The following is a 21,296-nucleotide window of genomic DNA, read 5'->3' on the forward strand; positions in this document are numbered from 1 at the left end:
GGAGCATCTACAAAAGTTGGAAGAAATTTGAAATCTGCTAATCATCTCATTGCATCAAAATTTGTGTGTGTATCGAATTTGATCAAAACCACATGAAATTTGATTCGGTTTTATCATATACTACATCATATATTACATCAAAATCATATGGGAGCCCAATTTCTTAAAAAGAAGTAATCTAACAGTACAGTAAATGGTCGAATTATATCCTGACTCGTCTATAAATGTGAAAATTTATGTCATAATGTCAAAGTAGTTTAGTAGCAGGTTCGAAGCAAATCTCACCTTTTTTGATAGTGTTGATACTAACGGATTTTTTATTTGGGACCCAAAACCTAAAACTTTTTTGTAAATTCAATCAATTATCTTATTATTTATACTTTTTGTATGCAACGGTTTCTTTAAAATAATACAATACAATACAAAATACAAAACGGAAAACGGCTTATAATGTATAAAATCATCATGTCACTTTAAATCTTAGATGTGTACGAAATTTGATCAAAATAGTTTAAAAAAATGTTTGAGTTCTGTCACACCCCCTCTCCTTTTCAAAAATTGCAAGGGAATTTCAAATAACAAATCAACTTAACATGTCAAAACATGTTCAACAATACAATAAATTATAACATGATGTAAAATTGGTTTTGAAGAAAATTTTATGGAAATTGATTGATTGATTTATGGACAGACTGTCAAACATTCATTATTATATAAATAACAGATTAACCCAAGAATATGAAGCAGGTAATCAAAGTATTTCAAAAATGGTTGCTCATGTTTTCAAATTTGGTTCAAACTTATTTTGTAGCAATGAAAAATCACTCTCGATGTTCTTAGAACTCCACAACTTTTCTTCTTGATTTTTACCGAGTAGGCTGCGTACCCAGACAACCAGAAGTCGTATATTATTTTACAGATTATATCGTATAAATGTTATTTAAACTCATTTTTGTATATCTGCACCTACAATGTGCGACCCATGTATATCCTTTATCGTATTTAAATGCATTACATGTTTTTATTACGACAATTCGTATATATGCACCTACAATGTGCGTCCCATGCATATTCTTTATCGTATTTAAATACATTGTATGATTTTATTACGACAAAACAATCCAAATCAAGAATACGTGTGCTAATGTACCTATATGGCCTCTAAAATTAAACGTATATACTGGTTTTGCTGCATGATATATGATAGGTATGTTTACACGTACATTTGCACGAATATTTGTGTTGCAAATTTGATATACCCACCAAATGGTTGTCTGGGTAATAAGTTAAGACTTCAAAAGTCGCTTGCTACCGGCTTGAGTCACGCCATTCACCTCTGAGAATACGGTGTCAGTTAGAAAAGTTCATTCATGTCACCCAAAGTAAATTTAAGTCAAGGTATTTGCCTGCTAGAATAAGGTGACTCTAAAAAACCAAGTCCCTTCACGTCACTTGCCTCGAGTCCCCATTTACTTAGATCCTGTTACAATTTGTCGGGCGAGCCTCTCAAGTCAGTGTACGAAACACAATGAATAGAAAGGCCGCCATGAAAAAACTTAGGGTTGTCAAGTAAATAGAAAAGAGGAAGACCAGACCACGGTCGGAGTTGACTGACCCCATTGGATCTTCGTTGGGAATCTTCGGAGTCGCTACGTAAAGTCTCGCGCGTTTGTCCAGGATAAGCTGCTCTCAACCCGCAAAAGTGACGACAGCCCTCAAGTCTTTGTCATAAGACCTCGAGTCTATAGAGCAGAGGTCAGGTCTCGAGTAACCAGCAGGAGAGATTGGCGTATAAACGCCGATTTATTACAAGAAGAATTCAGACCTCAAGTCGTTAGAAGAGAGACTAGATCTTGAGTCGTCAAGAGCTGAGGTATGCGTGTTAACCTCGAGCCATTACGAGGAGAGGTTATATCTTAAGTCGTCAAAGGAGATGTCAAGCCTCGATTCGTAAAAAGACGAGGTATTGCTTTAATCATCAACCTAGAGTAGCAAGTTTTGGTGAGGCGGTGCCTCGCCGTGCCATGGAATGCAATCCGTTAACGAGGATTCACAACTTGGGCAACCAACTAAAAAAAAACTGGCTTCGAGGAACTCATTCAGTTTGTATATCCCATAATACTCCCTCAGGAACTAAATCTCAGAGGAACATGTCCCGAAGTCTTCATGACTTTACAAAATATTAGAGAGTTACGTCTAGTGTCACTTTAAAATTAAATTCTAGTAGCAAATTGAAACATTCAAATGATTAACTTGAAGATTTTTTTTACAAAAACTTCATAAACTTTTACATCGGTTGTTAAAATCAATAAAAAATTTATAATTTCTTCATAACCATGATCAAAGACCATCCAAAACCCCATCCCAACATCTTGACCGCCTAGTCCCTAGCCCTTCTCGTCGTCGTCGTCGTCGCCGCCATTATTGTGGCACCATCAATAATGTGCGTTTCAGTCTTATCACCCTTCCATTTCGTTGGCCGACGGCGGCTGTTGCTGGTGAGCTGCAGCCGCCGCAGCCGCCGCGGTCGTTGACAGCTCCAGCGGCGTCAGCGGCTGATGAGCCGCCGGAGGAGCCGGTAGCTGCGGTTGATGCAGGGACTGCTGATGGGAATGTGGTGGTGGTTGCTGCTGCTGCTGTTGCTGGTGTTGGTGTTGGTGCTGGTGGTGATGGTGATGGTGCTGGTGGTGCAGATGGTGGGTCAACGGCAGCGGCTGACTTAAGGACTATTCAAGCCGGGTGATGTAGTGCCCACTGGTCGGCCCGGATCCGGATGATTCCAGATCACTCGCTGGGGCGTTGGACGCTAGGGAGCTGGTGATGATCGGGAGATGTCGTGGTGGTGGCGGCAGTCCTGCTGCAACGGCTGCCGCCGCCGCACTCGGCGGTGTCATCTGGGACAGGTCAGTCATGCTTATCGATTGGCTGTAGGCGGAAGCCGCCGCAGCTGCAGCAGCTGCCGAAGCGGCCGAATGAGTGTTGAGATCCATCGGTTGAACGCTCGACGGAGAACTGCACGGTAGCCGGTGATGAAAGGAGTAAGGCATACTCAGGGAGTGCAGCGAATCCGATAGCAAATACTGGTAGTTGTCACGGGGCGGCTGCCCGGCTGACATGAGCCCGACCGAGTTGGAGATGGAGCTGTAGCAATCGGACGTGGGTTGCGAGACGGCTGCCGCCGCCGCGTACGGATTGTCGTACTCAGAGTTGTAGATCTTGGTAGCCGATGGTGAACAAATGGACGATGGCATCCCGGACTGGGACCCGTTGGAGCCGCCCACCTGGTTGATCAGCCGCTTCTGGGATCGTAGCTTTTCCTCACGGCGCCACTTTGCTCGTCTATTCGAAAACCAGACCTACTCCGGGGTGCAGCGTTAGGAAAAACAATAGTGGATTTAAAATCTACGAGGAACTTTTCGTTAAGGTTATGACAAATTTCAATATTTTCGATTGACAAACTGACAAAGGTAAAGACACACGCAACTCTGTAAAAGGAATGAAAACGTCAAAATCCTACGAAAACAGAGCAGAAAGAGTTTGTTAGTTTAATTTGGCAGTTTGATCGAAATTACCTCTTTCAACACGGTAGCGCTTGTATTGACTTTCAATTCCACTGTCCATCAATCGAACAACGAACAAAAAAAAAACTCAACAAACAACTGCCAAAACAATCAACCGAAAATGAGGACCAAAACGGTCGCTACTTGAAATGGAAAGAACTCAAGTCACAAGCAATAACGAAAACAAACATGGAACTTGATTGCAGAAAAAAACGAAACGATCAACAAAAAACTTAAAGGAACTGACGAGAGACTTCAATAAGAGGTCAAGGAGTGAACTTATACGAAATCCAAAAACGAAACAAAACAAACAACATTTGGATTGTGACAGTAGGGTACATCCCAGTTCGGAAATAAGACCGCCAGTCCCTCCGATGATTAGTTCCCGATCATCCAAAAGCAGTCGTGATCGCAGTAGGCTGCACACACTCCCCTGCTGACTCCAAACATGGAATGAAAGGTAAACAAACAGCGACAATACAAAAGAAGAAAAGATATGCATAAATCATTTTGCTAATTGCTTTTATCACCACACATTTTAACGTGGGCTCTGGGTGGGTTGGGTTTTGATCTTTGCCATTCATCTGACCGGCGTTGTACTACTTATTTTTCGTTAGTTGTTTTTTTTTTCTTTTTTTAATTACAAACGGGGAAATAAAATCTGTTTTTGGGGACACCTTCGAAGCTGTCACTTTGACAGTCACTTGCAGCACCCGGCCAACCAAAACAACCAAGTGGGAAGTAGTTCATTATCTGTGTTTACAGTTAGCCGCGGCGGGTGCCGCGCGTCTCCCTCTTCGTGTTTGGTGTTGTTTTGATGCAGCTTCCGAATTTTGTGGCACCCAAAAGTGAGTTGCCACGATGACCGATGTCCGATTTTTTTTTTTTGTTTTGTGGAAGTGCGTGTGTGCGTCCGTTGTCGTCCGTCGGTGATGATGCGGATATTGGCTGCCATTATTGAATTTTAGCGTTTTTCCCATTTCGTTGAGGTGCCGGCTCTTTTGTTTTTGTTTTTCTACGAGAAAAATTTACACTCGCCGAAACTGCTGTTAATCGAATCGAATTCCACGGTAATGAAGAGACTGTTTCGACGATTGACTGCCGGGTTCCAGAAGCAGCGTACGTAAGTAAGAGAGGAAAAAAGGTAGAATATGAGAAGAGCGAAATTTGGTTAGATGGGAAAATGATGAAGTGTTAAATTGGATACTCGAAAAAGATTATTTGACATGATAGGTGGCAGTTTTTCAACTTCATTTGACAGAGAGTGCAATTATGGCACTCTTGGACAATTAACGGTAACTTCATAAACACCTCATTCGAGCTAGTCCAAAAATGGACTGAGTTGATTGAGGTCTTTCCTGTTAACTCAGCTACAACTCATATGGAGTTGTGTATTCTCTATACTATCGTCTATTACTACCTACTAAGAATAATTTGAAGTGATATCACATATGTAAATTCATTCATTAGTCGATATGAGGAATAAACTATTCCACAAACATTTACTTTCTCTGGAACTTTATTGCTCGCCATTCATAATTTAGATCCCGATTGCTCATAATTATTTAGATTTTGATCACGAAAAATTTTGGCAACACTGTAAATCGTTTTTAAAAAAATCCATTTCAAAATATGAACTAAGTATATATTTCAATATTTCTAACATTAACAGTTGGAAATTTGAAATTTTGCGAAAGAGTCCCCAATAAAATTATTATTATTATTATTATTATTATTATTATTATTATTATTATTATTATTATTATTATTATTATTATTATTATTATTATTATTATTATTATTATTATTATTATTATTATTATTATTATTATTATTATTATTATTATTATTATTATTATTATTATTATTATTATTATTATTATTATTATTATTATTATTATTATTATTATTATTATTATTATTATTATTATTATTATTATTATTATTATTATTATTATTATTATTATTATTATTATTATTATTATTATTATTATTATTATTATTATTATTATTATTATTATTATTATTATTATTATTATTATTATTATTATTATTATTATTATTATTATTATTATTATTATTATTATTATTATTATTATTATTATTATTATTATTATTATTATTATTATTATTATTATTATTATTATTATTATTATTATTATTATTATTATTATTATTATTATTATTATTATTATTATTATTATTATTATTATTATTATTATTATTATTATTATTATTATTATTATTATTATTATTATTATTATTATTATTATTATTATTATTATTATTATTATTATTATTATTATTATTATTATTATTATTATTATTATTATTATTATTATTATTATTATTATTATTATTATTATTATTATTATTATTATTATTATTATTATTATTATTATTATTATTATTATTATTATTATTATTATTATTATTATTATTATTATTATTATTATTATTATTATTATTATTATTATTATTATTATTATTATTATTATTATTATTATTATTATTATTATTATTATTATTATTATTATTATTATTATTATTATTATTATTATTATTATTATTATTATTATTATTATTATTATTATTATTATTATTATTATTATTATTATTATTATTATTATTATTATTATTATTATTATTATTATTATTATTATTATTATTATTATTATTATTATTATTATTATTATTATTATTATTATTATTATTATTATTATTATTATTATTATTATTATTATTATTATTATTATTATTATTATTATTATTATTATTATTATTATTATTATTATTATTATTATTATTATTATTATTATTATTATTATTATTATTATTATTATTATTATTATTATTATTATTATTATTATTATTATTATTATTATTATTATTATTATTATTATTATTATTATTATTATTATTATTATTATTATTATTATTATTATTATTATTATTATTATTATTATTATTATTATTATTATTATTATTATTATTATTATTATTATTATTATTATTATTATTATTATTATTATTATTATTATTATTATTATTATTATTATTATTATTATTATTATTATTATTATTATTATTATTATTATTATTATTATTATTATTATTATTATTATTATTATTATTATTATTATTATTATTATTATTATTATTATTATTATTATTATTATTATTATTATTATTATTATTATTATTATTATTATTATTATTATTATTATTATTATTATTATTATTATTATTATTATTATTATTATTATTATTATTATTATTATTATTATTATTATTATTATTATTATTATTATTATTATTATTATTATTATTATTATTATTATTATTATTATTATTATTATTATTATTATTATTATTATTATTATTATTATTATTATTATTATTATTATTATTATTATTATTATTATTATTATTATTATTATTATTATTATTATTATTATTATTATTATTATTATTATTATTATTATTATTATTATTATTATTATTATTATTATTATTATTATTATTATTATTATTATTATTATTATTATTATTATTATTATTATTATTATTATTATTATTATTATTATTATTATTATTATTATTATTATTATTATTATTATTATTATTATTATTATTATTATTATTATTATTATTATTATTATTATTATTATTATTATTATTATTATTATTATTATTATTATTATTATTATTATTATTATTATTATTATTATTATTATTATTATTATTATTATTATTATTATTATTATTATTATTATTATTATTATTATTATTATTATTATTATTATTATTATTATTATTATTATTATTATTATTATTATTATTATTATTATTATTATTATTATTATTATTATTATTATTATTATTATTATTATTATTATTATTATTATTATTATTATTATTATTATTATTATTATTATTATTATTATTATTATTATTATTATTATTATTATTATTATTATTATTATTATTATTATTATTATTATTATTATTATTATTATTATTATTATTATTATTATTATTATTATTATTATTATTATTATTATTATTATTATTATTATTATTATTATTATTATTATTATTATTATTATTATTATTATTATTATTATTATTATTATTATTATTATTATTATTATTATTATTATTATTATTATTATTATTATTATTATTATTATTATTATTATTATTATTATTATTATTATTATTATTATTATTATTATTATTATTATTATTATTATTATTATTATTATTATTATTATTATTATTATTATTATTATTATTATTATTATTATTATTATTATTATTATTATTATTATTATTATTATTATTATTATTATTATTATTATTATTATTATTATTATTATTATTATTATTATTATTATTATTATTATTATTATTATTATTATTATTATTATTATTATTATTATTATTATTATTATTATTATTATTATTATTATTATTATTATTATTATTATTATTATTATTATTATTATTATTATTATTATTATTATTATTATTATTATTATTATTATTATTATTATTATTATTATTATTATTATTATTATTATTATTATTATTATTATTATTATTATTATTATTATTATTATTATTATTATTATTATTATTATTATTATTATTATTATTATTATTATTATTATTATTATTATTATTATTATTATTATTAAATTTTCCATTTTTATTAGAAATTTTGAAAGCCATTTTGATTTTTTTTTCCACACAATGCTCCAATATTTCTTAAAGGTTTTACAAAAGCTTTCTATAATAAAAAATAAATATCATTGCAATAAATAACATGACATGTAATTACATGACACACCATCACATAACATTACGCTAAATTCCATCGTCTCATATTGTAATAAATAATATTGTATTTCATTGCATTACATAGTTAGCATTGCTTATATACAAAATAAAGAGTGAACACGAAGTTATTGCGACACATTCAACAAGGCAAAATTTTTTTTATCATTGGGTAGAAATCAACCAAATTTTGCACACTTTTTCACTGATGTGTATTGTTTACATACTGTCAAACTTGAAGTCGTGTTTTTCGATTCAACGAAAATGGAGGTGAACCAACGTGAGTCGAGAGATCAAACTTTTTCTAGACACCTTGAATTTCCTGACCTGTCGCACTGGCAGTTGGGGAAAATGTTGAACATTCATCATTCAACCGTCTCCAGAATGTTGAAGCGGTTGACGTTGGACAACGGCAAAGGAACTGGAAGAAAACCGGGACCGGAGAACAAAAAGACGGAGGGAAAGGTGAAGCGGATGATTAAAGCAAATTTTAACGGCACAAGCCGTGATTTGGATAAAAAGATCGGCAAGTCGCAGAGCTACGTCTAGAATGCAAAGAAGAGAGCTGGACCACATACATACAAGGTACAGAACTTCCCAAACCGCGATGAGCCGCAACAATCGACAGCCAAAACTCGGCAACGGACGCTTTTCGAGAGGATGCTGCTAAAATATGATTGCTGTGTGATTGACGACGAAACGTATATAAAAGCTGGTTTTAAGAAAATTCCGGGGTTGGAGTTTTTCGCCGGTGAGAGCAAGTTCGATGTGGATGAAAAATTTAAGAAAATGTCGAAGTTCGCCTCCAAATATCTCGTTTGGCAGGCCATCTGCTCTTGCAGACTGAGGAGTGTGCCTTTCGTGATAAAAGGCACAGAAAATGGCGAGATTTACAAATCTGAGTGCCTCGAGAAGCGCCTTTTGCCGTTCTTGCAACAGCACGACGAAGCTCCGCTATGTTGGCCAAATTTGGCATCATGCCACTATTCTAAAAGTGTCCTGAAGTGGTATGAGGCCAATTCTGTCCATTTTGTACCAAAGGACATGAACTTGTCCGGAACGGTGCCCGGTAGAGCATTACTGGGCAATAATATAGCGGGAACCTCGGAAGAGTAAGAAGACATTCAAATACGAGAAAAACATGTTAAGAAAATGGAAACAGAAAACTGAGAAACTGGTACCGAATGACACTGTAAAGAATTTGATGGAGGGCATCAAGTGAAAACGCGTTCAATTTTACACTCAAGGCTCCATCGATTAACTTTTATTTTGATTTTTGAAGTAAATATATGTATAAAACTATCCTAAAATTTTGGTTTGATTTTAAAAATTATAAGAAAATTGGTATGACATTTTTGGTGTTGCAATAATTTCGATTTCGCCCTTTTTGGAACAAGCATAATTTAAAAACAAACAAAGCAACAGCCTTTCAAAACTGCGCTTCTCTAGTCCGTCTTATTTGCCGGTGCTGGCATCACTTCAAAACAAACAGAGCAGCAGCCTTTGAAATTTGCGCTTCTTAAGTCCGTCTTATTTACCGAAAATGGGAGCATTTCAAAACAAACAAAGTAACAGCCTTTCCAATCTGCGCTTCTTCAATTCGTCCTATTTATCGAAACTGATACCATTTCAAAACAAGCGAGGCAGTAGCCTTTCCAATTAATTTGCGCTTCTTCAGTCCGTTTTATTCCCCAAACTGTCATCAGTTTTAAAACAAACAAAGCAGCAGCCATTCTAATCTGCGTTTCTTTAGTGCGTCCTATTTTCTGAAACTGGTATTATTTGAGAACAAACAAAGCAGCCTTTCAAATTTGCGCTTCTTCACTGGCATCATTTCAAAACAAACAAAGTAACAGCGTTTCCAATCTGCGCTTCTTCAGTCCATCTTATTTACCGGAACTTGCGGCATTTCAAATCAAACAAAGCAGCAGCCATTCTAATCTGAGCTTCTTCAGTGAGTCATATTTACCGCAACTGGTATTATTACAAAATAAACGCAGCAGTAGATTTTCCACAATGCGCTTCTTAAGTGCGTCTTATATACCGGAACTGGCATCATCTCAAAACAAATAGAGCAGCAGCCTTTCCAATCTGCGCTTCTTCAGTCCGACTTATTTACCGGAGATGTCATTATTTTGAAACAAATGAAGCAGCAGCTTTTCCAATCTGCGCTTCTTCAGTGAGTCCTATTTACCGGAACAGGTATCATTCCAAAACAAACAAAGCAGCAGCCTTTCCATTCTGCTCTTCTTCAGTTCGTATTATTTACCGGAACAGGCATAATTTCAAAACAAACATAGCAGCAGCCTTTCCAATCTGCGCTTCTTAAGTGCCTCTTATATACCGGAACTGACATCATTTCGAAACAAATAAACCAGCAGCCTTTCAAATCTGCACTTCTTCAATCCGTTTTATTTACCGGAACTAACATGGTTTCAAAACAAACAAAGCAGCAGCCTTTCCAATCTGCGCATTTTCAGTACATCTTATTTACAGGAGCTGGCAAAATTTCAAAACCAACGAAGCAGCAGCCTTTCAATCTGTGCTTCTTAAGTCCGTTTTTTTTTATCGGAAGAGGCATCATTCCAAAACAAACAAAGCAGCAGTTCCTAATCATCGCTTCTTCAGTCCGTTTTATTTACCGTCTTATTTACCGGAAACTTCGGTCCAATTTATCTACCGGAACTAGCATCATTTGAAAACAAACAAAGCATCAGCCATTTCAACCTGCCATTCATCAGTCCGTTTTATTCACCAGATCTGGCATCATTTCAAAACAAACGAAGCAGCAGCCATTCTAATCTGCGCTTCTTGAGTCCATCTTATTTACCGGAACTGGTATTATTTTTGAATTATCGAAACAGCAGCCATTCCGATCTGCGCTTCATTAGTCCGTCTTATTTACCGGAATTGGCCTCATTTCGAACAAACAAAGCAGCAGCCTTCCAAATCTGCGCTCATCGCACAAACTACATACGTCATTTTCGTGAACTTACGATAAATCTGAATCATAGTTTAGAATCTTTCTTTAACCCTTCCATCTCTTACAAGATTAGACCAATGACGGATTTTCGTTTACACTTTAAAGCTTCTATATCGGTGTTGCCACAAATTTTTTAATTTAATTTTTCCGGTACATTCTTTTTCTCATCTCCACAATGTAGATCACACAATGATTTATTATATTTTTCCATCAAACTTATGGTTAAATGAAATCTACCGGGTCAGCTTGATAAATGTAAAAGCTAATATGGGATTACAGTACATTCACAGGTTTTTTTTTAATCTGAAAATCTTTCTCATCCCAATGCTAAGTAGTTGTGAGTGATTCAAAATTATGAACCGTTGTGCATCAGGATAATTCAAATGATTTTTTTTTGTTAAAATATTGAAGTAAACTTTCAATGTTACGATCAAAAATTGTTTTTAAAGTTGGTTAAATAGTTTTTATTTGAAGATTCAAACAGTCACGATTTCGATATTTGGGCTATAAATTGCCCACGATGAGACCCTACTTATTGATGTCGAACCGTTCCAGTTCAATCAACCATTTATCACTTCATCAACACATTTTTCCGACATTGCCAAACAGCAGACAGCACACAGAGAGGTGACAGGTCATCGGTGAAGAACATTACGCTCTGTTGACGATTCTGTTGATGACAGCAGCGGTCTGTTAAATTTTATAACCTGACAAATGCCGTACTTTTAGTTGGTATAAATCTAGTTAATATTTTAAGCTTAAGCTACCGATTCCTTCAAGGCAACCCCGAACGAGGAAGTCCTCTAGCAGACATAGAACCTAAACAAATAGCTTCGGGCACAAAATCAGTTGTTGATCGCCTCAGGAATGTGACTTAGGCATAGCTTTTAACTAGTGGTTGTTGAATGTTGAGGCAATCGTTTATCAAATAGGTACCTCGGGCTATTGACAAGCTAGACAAAATAATGACTATACTGTATGTATTATTCAAGGACGCAACCAGTCATGAAGCAATTCATTTTAAATCAGTTAGACCGGTGAGCGAGCTAAAGAATTGTAATATAAAAGAAAACCTGTTGCTAGCTCAAATGATGATCATAAACTTACTAGTAGAAGGAAGATCTGCCCCGAGGAGGTTAACAAGTTTCGTGTCTTCCTAACAGCTTATTACCCACAACAACGCGCTAGGATTCGATTAAAGCCTTTGGATAAACCGCTCACCGGTTCGGTTAACTTCAATCAATGGAAGCAAGTTCGTCTAGCAGGTTGGAAAGTTCCTGGCACAAGAGAGAGAAGCGAAAATTCACGGAAAGCATTTCCCAACTAACATAATGTGACACACTTTTTTTTAGGAATGAGCACAGAAGTATGTTTGTTTGTTGGTTGTGGCCTATACGCTTGATCAACCGGCTTAACACTATACTCGAACTTGTGATATTCGAACGACGATCAACGGGTTGTCTAAGTCTTGAGATTCACGTTTATGTTTTTAGTTGAGCTGGTTCCGAAACATTATGCTATCAAAGTGTTACCATGCAACGGTGCATTATGTCACATATTTATTCTTCATATCTGGTCAATGAATGCTAGTATCCCGTTATTCATTATGATGTATCGTTTTACCCGAAGATTTTCCACATATACCTATTCCCATTTTTTCTAAGTTCAAAACAATTTGGTATTAGTTGAATAGTTTCAGGATAACAAGAGCAAAAATAGAAAAAAAAATCTATGCGCAATAGTGATTGGAATGCGATATGTCAAAGTTTATAAAAAGTTCTATATAACAGCCTTGAAAATCTGCGCTCCCTGTGTCAATCCGTCTTTCTACCAGAGGCCGAATCAGAAACTTTTTTTTGTAGAAGCAGCTTCAAAAATCTGCGTTATCTGTGCCAATACATATTTCTATCGGAGCCTGAATATGTCAAAGTTCTTGATAGGTACTATTTAACAGCCTTGAAAATCTGCGCTTTTTGTGCCAATCTGTTTTTCTACCAGAGACCGAATCAGATTTTTTTTTGTAGAAGCAGTCTTAAAAATCTGCGCTTCCTGTGCCAATCCGTCTTTCTATCGGAAGCTGCATCAGAAATTTTTTTTTTTCGTAGAAGCAGCCTTAAAAATCTGGGCTTCATGTGCCAATCCGTCTTTCTATAGGAGGTAGAATATGTCAAAGTTCTGTACTATACCGTAACTGTACTAAGTAAGTACTATACAAAAGCCTTGAAAATCTGCGCTCTTTGTGCAAATCCGCCATTCTACCAGAGGCCGAATCAGAAATATTTTGTTTTCGTGAAGGCAGCCTAAAAAATCTTCGCTAAATCATCAGCCTAAATTATCAGCAACGGTCTCAAAAAACTGCGCTTCCAAAGCCAATCTCGAATGTTTTCACCGAAAGGCCAAATCGAAACAAAAATCAGTAGAATCTGCCTTAAATTCTGCTCTTCTTAAGTCAATCCGACATTTTCCACCGGAAGGCCAAAACAAAATGATCAATCAACAACAGTAACCTTGAAAATCTGCGCTTCCTGAGCTAATCCGTCTCTTTCCACCGGAAGTAGGAATCAAAACAACAATCAGCAGAAGCTACCTTAAAAATCTGCGCTTCCTAAGACAATTTCGTCTTTTTCAAACATAAGTCCAAATCAAAACAAAAATCAGTAGACGCTACCTTCAAAATCTGCTCTTTCTAGGCCAATCCATCTTTCCACCGGAAGGTCGAATCAAAACAAACAATCAACAGCAGCATTTGCGCTACAACAGCAACGACCTTAAAAATCTGCGCTTCTTAAGCTTATCCGTCTTTTTCAATCAGGAGACGAAATCGAAACAAAAACTTCCAGAGCTAATCCATCTCTTTCCACCGGAAGTTCAAATCAAAACAAACAATCAACAGCAAAAGCTTTAAAAATCTGCGGTTCTTAAGTCAATTCCATCTTTGTCCACCGGAAGGCAAAATCAACACAAAAATCTGCTATTTCTAGGCCAATCCGTCTTACTCCACCGGAAAACCAAATCAAAACAAAAAATCAGCAGCAACAGCCTTAAAAATCTGCGCTTCCTAAGCCAATCCATCTCTTTCCACCGGAAGTCCAAATCAAAACAAAAATCAGCAGCAACAGCCTAGAAATATGCACTTCCTAAACCGATTCCTTTTTTTCCAACTGGAAGTCCAAATCAAAAAAAAATCAGCAGCAACAGCCTTAAAAATCTGCACTTCCTGAGCCAATTACGTCTCTTTCCATCGGAAATCAAATCAAAACAAACAATCAGCAACAGCAACGGAAGGCTAAACCAAAACAAACATTCAGCAGAAGCTGCCTTAGAAATCTACTCTTTCTTGGCCAAACCATCTTTTTTCCACCGGAAAGCCAAATCAAAACGAAAATCAGCAAAATCTGCCTTAGAAATCTGCTCTTTCTAAGCCAATCTGTCTTTTTCCACCAGATGGTGAAATCAAAATAAACAATCAACAGCAAAAGCCTTAAAAATCTGCGCTTCCTAAGATAATCCGTCTCTTCCCACCGGAAGGCCAAATCAAAACAAACAATTAACAGCAACAAACTCAAAAATTTCTCTTTCTTGGCCAATCCGTCTTTTTCCACCCGAAGGCCAAATCAAAACAAACAATCAGCAGCAACAGTTTGAAAAATCTGCGATGCCTAAGCCAATTCCGTCTTTTTCCATCGGAAGGCCAAATCAAAACAAATAATCAGCAGAAGCTGCCTTTATAATCTTCTCTTTCTTGGCCAATCCGTATTTTTCGAACGGAAGGTCAAATCAAAACAAACAATCAACAGTAGCAGCCTCAAAAATCGGCGCTTCCTAGACCAATCCGCCTTTTTCCACCGAAAGTCCAAATCAAAACAAACAATCAAAGATATCAGCTTTAAAAAAATTCTCTTTCTAGGCCAATCCGAATTTTTACACAGGAAAGCCAAATCAAAACAAAAATAAGCAAAAGTTTCCAATCCATCTTTTTCTACCGGAAGGCGAAATCAAACCAAAAATCAGTAGAAGCTGCCTTAAAAATCTGCTCCTTCTACACAGTAAACGAAATTACCGAGTTCGGTAATTTTTCACCGAAATCCTAACATGTGTAAATCGTTCAACTGTTCGGTATTTTTTTCGGTAAAAAATAAACGAACATCGGTAAATGAAGAATCGATTTATCGATGTTCGTTTATTTTTTACCGAAAAAATTACCGAACAGTTTAACGATTTACACATGTTAGGATTTCGGTAAAAAAAATTACCAAACTCGGTAATTTTCGTTTACTGTGTAAGTCAATCCGTCTTTTTCCACCGGAAGGCCAAATCAAATCAAACAATGAACAGCACGATCAACACAATGATTTTTAAGAATCTCAATTCAGTAATTCGCTCAAACACACCTGTCTCTCTCTAGAATAGATCAACGACCGACTTTGATTTGTTTGATTTGTCTAGTGTTGCCAAAATTACAAATGTTGCCATAGAAATTTATTTATTTTTTATTTATCTTCAGTGATACCGAATTCAAATATTATTTTATTATGTTTTTTTTTTATTAAATTTGATTTATTCCTTATAAATCCTTCATCACATCTCTTCATTTGAAGCACTTTCAAACTTCTTTTTCAGTGTTGTCACATACATACATATTTGTTCAATTAATTTTCGATAACATTAATTTTTATGTAGAGAAATGAATCCAACTTAGATGAAATTTCAGGGACTAGATAAGGGAAAATTGATGTTGAAAAACATGCGAAAAAAAATTCGCCTTGTCTCCCGGTGAGACTTGAACCCACATCTTGCGCCTCTCCGGGGCCCATGTATTAACATTCTACTACAGGAGACCAACCTGGCGTATGAATATTATACTGGTTGAGTGTCGATGTCTATCGGAATGAAGGGAATAGTTCTCCCATGTAATCATAATCATTTTTCTTGGTCTATTTCTATTCCCATCTTTTCATCTTACGGTAGTTGGACTCAAATTTGGATATTTTAGGCACGGCAAGATTTGCATTGCCTTCTCATATACTGCACGGGTTGTCAGTTATGATGAGAAATGATGCGTTTGCCGTAAAATATCCAAATTTGAGTCCAACTACCGTAAGATGAAAAGATGGGAATAGAAATAGACCAAGAAAAATGATTATGATTACATGGGAGAACTATTCCCTTCATTCCGATAGACATCGACACTCAACCAGTATAATATTCATACGCCAGGTTGGTCTCCTGTAGTAGAATGTTAATACATGGGCCCCGGAGAGGCGCAAGATGTGGGTTCAAGTCTCACCGGGAGACAAGGCGAATTTTTTTCGCATGTTTTTCAACATCAATTTTCCCTTATCTAGTCCCTGAAATTTCATCTAAGTTGGATTCATTTCTCTACAAAAAAAAAAAAAAAAAAAAGTTTCGCTGACTGAATGTTTGAGTCAAGACCCATCTTTGGGTCACAGTTTAAAAATTAATTTTTATTTTGAACATTCTTGCTCTCATTTCCACAGTCTCCATATTTGCCCTAAAATATGAAATTTGATTCATTTTTGCGTCTTCAAAGCACATTTCTTTTGAAAATTTTTTAAATTTTCATTTCCCGAAATATTTGAGGTTAGATTTTTTCTTGAAAATAAATTAAGCATATTTCAGATGCATCACCATATGTTTTGTGAAAAGTATAATTTTTTTAACCGATGTAAAGTTACAACTATTACCTGAGGACACGAAAATGGGCGATTCATTCCTTTTAACCCATTAATGCATGACTTTTTTAAAACGGGTCTAGTAATGATTGATGCAGTTAAATAATATCAGTTAAATTTAAATCATTTTAAGTCATTTTTTGAAATGTAATAAAAGTTATTACTCATCAAAGCTCTTAAATAATTTATGCAAATGATAATTTATTGCTAAGGCATTTTGCAAAATTGCTACCACACATTGTTCGTTAGGTGCAGGAAGATGTTTCTAATGGAGTGAGACTTCAATTGTTCATAGAATTTTGAAATCTGTAGAAACAGCCTACTAACTCCTTTTTTTTTAAACAGAAATTAGATTTCTCTAATTTTTTTTGCGCAAATATCATGTGTCAACTCCCTTAATATTTTTTTGTGAATATAGGTGACCAAATTACCCACGCATTTCCGAAATATTTTCATTCAACAGCAACTTAAAAATGTTTTAAAACAATACTTTGTATGAATAAAATGAGTTTCAAATAAAAATGTCGAAATGTAAATGAAAAAAACCTATTGAACACCAATCATTCTGAGCATTTAAGCTGTTAAAATTAAAATATTATCAAAAATTATACTAAACACTTTAAAATTTAAACGCTAAATAAACATATTTTTTGATGAATTCTTAAGCGCAAATTAATGTCTTTCATTCCTTTCTTTTTAAAATCTATTTATTGACTACAAGGACGTGGCTGGCGCCGTTATTTATGTTCAAAGAGAGAGCACCAGACGTATGTATGAAGTGAGAAGTAAGAAGTGTGAAGATAGACGTTGGCAGTGAGGAGCGAAAACTAAGACGTTGAAAGTGAGGAGTGAGAGGTAAGAAGTGAGAAGAGAGAAGTGCGAATTTTGCAGTAAGAAGTGGAACTCACTTCTCATCTCAAACATCTCACTTCTCCTCCCACCTTCTCACTTATCTCTTCTCTGTTTTCATGCTCATTTCTAACTTCTCACGTCTCATTGCTGACGTCCTTGGTCTCACTTCTCGTTTTCACTCCCAATTTCCACATCTAACTTCTCACGTTTCATGTCTAACGTCTCACGTACCAATTCTCACTTCTCTTTTCTCACAATTTCCCCGTCTCACTTTTCACTTCTCCGCTCTCGCGTCTTACGCCTCATGTACTTTGTCTTATGTCTCATGTTTGATATTTTATGCCTGAAACCTCAGGATTCAGGTTTCACGTCTCTAGTCTCATGTCGCAGGTTTTGTCTCATGTTTATGTTTCAAGTTTTAAATTCTAGTTCTCACTTTTAAATATCAAAAAGATTTTGAAATTAGCAGAGGTTTTTAACACGGCTTTTTACACGATTCTTTTTACACTGTAAGTGTACCCGTGTAAAAAAGAACCTTGGTGTATTAGTACATGCTTTTTGCCAATATTTTGATATTCGACCACTGTTGAGATTGGATGCCTTGTAAATTTTTTTTATTATTGTTAGTACTTTAAGGTTTAATAAATAAGAATTTGTTATTTTAATTCATTATGAATTTGAATAACTTTGATCATTGTTGATTTCTATAAGTATATGAGAAATCAGATCTTGTTCAATAAAATCTGTTGAAAGATATTTATTTTGGAATATAATATGTATTTAAAATAATCTTACCTGACTTAAAGGTGGAGATAAATCCTTTCAACGCAATCAACGGATGTTGAAAAAGACATTCTGCCATCCATGTGCTGTAACAAAAACAAAAAATAAGAATAAATTAATAACGACTATGATGATAATGATGAAAATGAGCTCTAAGGTTAACTGTCAAGGAAAATGATTGGTGTAATGTGTCTTCAAAGCATTAGAACAACTTTTCTAGATTCCAATTGTTGTAAATAACATCATCCTGATAACCCTTTCAAAGGTCACTTTTTGTCATTATTCCATACAAACTTCTAACGGTCGTCATATAACTATCCGAATGCTCAAAATTATATTTACAGTTTCAGCTGAACAGTGCCAGAACACAGGTGAATTTCCGTATAGAATTTTCTCAATAATTGTCCAAGAGGCAACGCGGATCGACCCGGAGCAAATATCCCAGAGACAAATCATTGTTGACGGAACGATTTGAACAAGGTTTGGTCAACGATCAGATTTAATTTTGTATAATTGAATCTTAATTTCCTCTTGGAAAGTCGGCGCGTCGGTGGTCCAAACAGATGGCAACCAATCCTGTGAAAACCACATTTTTGCACGTCACTCGCAACTCCAATCTTAGTTGGTACAAAACTTCAACAGGTGCTCTTGTTCAGATCCCGTGTTCCATTTCGCTTCGGGGAGATGATACAGGCAGGTTGTCGAAATAATTGCTCAATCAAACACACCGACCAGAAGATCCAAGAAAATACCCGTAACTCCGGGTTTGTTGACTGTTGTGTCGAATACTTGAACCCAGCAGAACTGACATCATATGTAATAAACTCATTAACTGGAGATAATTCGAGCTGGCGGCGGCAGCGTAAAAAAAAAATTAACCAAGATTGGGGTTGCACACATCCCATCCAAGAGAATAGGGAATTTCGAAAGAAAAAGGAAAAACTAACATACCCTAAGGATGGAAACCTTTAGGGGGTATTTGACATAATTTTACTGCAAATGTACTGATATCGGAATTTTTTTTTATTTTTAAACAACTAACTCACCAGTTCAGATTCTTTAAAATTAGTTTTGATTACAAGTGTACCAAAAATGATTTTTTTTTTAAAGTTCAAAAGTCTCAAAAGGGGCTCAAAAGAATTTTTTTAAATTTTCTGAAATATACTTTAAAGAGTCTCAAAAATTACAAAAAAAAGTTACATATTAGTTTCAAAATATTCTCAAAAAAGTCACAAGAGTCTTGAAAGAGCTTGACTTTACAAAGGGATTTCTGATATCAGCCTGGAAAGATTTTCATATCAATCTTCGAAAGTCTCGATAGGGTCTTACAAGATTATCATAAGAATTTTACAAGAGTTTCAGAAAAGTCTGAGAAGAGGCTCAGAAGAGCTTCAAGTTTTAAAAGTCTCAGAAAAGTGTTTTAAAAATTTCACATAATCTGACAAAATGTCCTCAATTTAAAAAAAGTCCTCAAATAAAAAAAAAACATTTCGGAATACTCTTAAAAGAGACTCAAGACTCAAAAAGCTCAAAAACAACCTAAAAGGGGTAGAATAGAGACAAAAGTGTCTCAAAATTCTTTGAAATAGGCTGACACGAGTTTCAAAACGTGCAATAAGAGTCAAATATTAGTTTTTAAAGAGTCGGGATAGTCACTAAAGAGCTTAAAATGACTTTCTGAAGAGAGTTTCTGAGATTCGTCTACAAAAACTAACATATCGTTCAGGGAAAGTCTCGGTAAGGTTTAAAAATAGTGTTACAGGAATTCCAAAAGGGCCTAAAAAAATCTCAGCAGAGTCTAAGAAGAGCATCTGAAGAGCCTCAGAAGAGTCTCAAAAGATTCTCAGACAGAAGAGTTTGAGAAGAGTTACAAAACAAGCTCAAAAGAGTTTCACGATGTTTCAAATGAGTCTCAAAAAAGTTTCAAAAGAGTCTAAGAAGAGACTTAAAAGAGACTCAGAATAGACACGAAAGAGACTGATGAGAGTCTCGAAAGAGTCTTAGAAGATACCCACAAGGGTCTGAAAAGATTTTTAAAGATAGAAGTTTCACAGGAGTCTCATAAGAATCTCTGGAGAGTTTCAGGAGTCTCAGAACAGTCTCAAGAATCTGAAGGAAAAGTCTCAGAAGAGTCTCAGACGAGTCTCAAAAGCGTCTCAGAAAGGTCTTGAAAACTCATCAAAAAAGTCTCAGAAGTGTTTCAAGAGTCTCAGAAGAGTCTCACAAAGGTCCTAAAAATTCTCAAAAGAGACTCAAACAAGTCTCATAAGAGTCCCCGAAAAGTCTCGAAAAAGTCTCAGAAGATACTTAGATGAGTCTCATAGGCATCTCAAAAGATTCTCAAAACAGTTTCACTAGAGTCTCAGAAGAGTCTCAGAAGAATTTCTGAAGAATCTCAGAAGAGTCTCAATAAAGACTTGGAAGAATTTTAAAAGAGTCTCAGAAGAGTCTCAGAAGAATCTCAGAAAAGTCTCAGAAGGGACTCAGAAGATTCTCAGAATCTATGAAGTGCCTCAGTGTCTTATATAGATAGGAGTTTCAAAATAGTTGTAAAAACATCTACGAAGAGTTTCAAAAATCTCA

The 21,296-nt window shown here is 32.4% G+C and overlaps 2 protein-coding genes across 2 annotated transcripts in view; both read right to left on the reverse strand.

The window, feature by feature from the left end:
* LOC129739130 (uncharacterized) overlaps positions 1–21,296 on the reverse strand; it is a 362,823-nt gene that overhangs the window by 277,479 nt on the left and 64,048 nt on the right. The window contains exon 2 of the mRNA XM_055730527.1: positions 18,726–18,799. The gene's annotated coding sequence lies outside the window, so the exon portion shown is untranslated. The remainder of the gene's footprint in view (positions 1–18,725; positions 18,800–21,296) is intronic.
* On the reverse strand, positions 2,460–8,186 carry LOC129759640 (probable serine/threonine-protein kinase clkA; the record flags this gene model as incomplete). Its single annotated transcript, XM_055757150.1, has 3 exons — positions 2,460–2,726; positions 2,793–3,356; positions 7,350–8,186. Coding segments are annotated over 3 exons (1,668 nt in total), but the record flags the coding sequence as incomplete, so codon positions are not given.

The sequence above is a fragment of the Uranotaenia lowii genome, chromosome 1 (assembly GCF_029784155.1).
Source record: "Uranotaenia lowii strain MFRU-FL chromosome 1, ASM2978415v1, whole genome shotgun sequence".
Taxonomy (NCBI): domain Eukaryota; kingdom Metazoa; phylum Arthropoda; class Insecta; order Diptera; family Culicidae; genus Uranotaenia; species Uranotaenia lowii.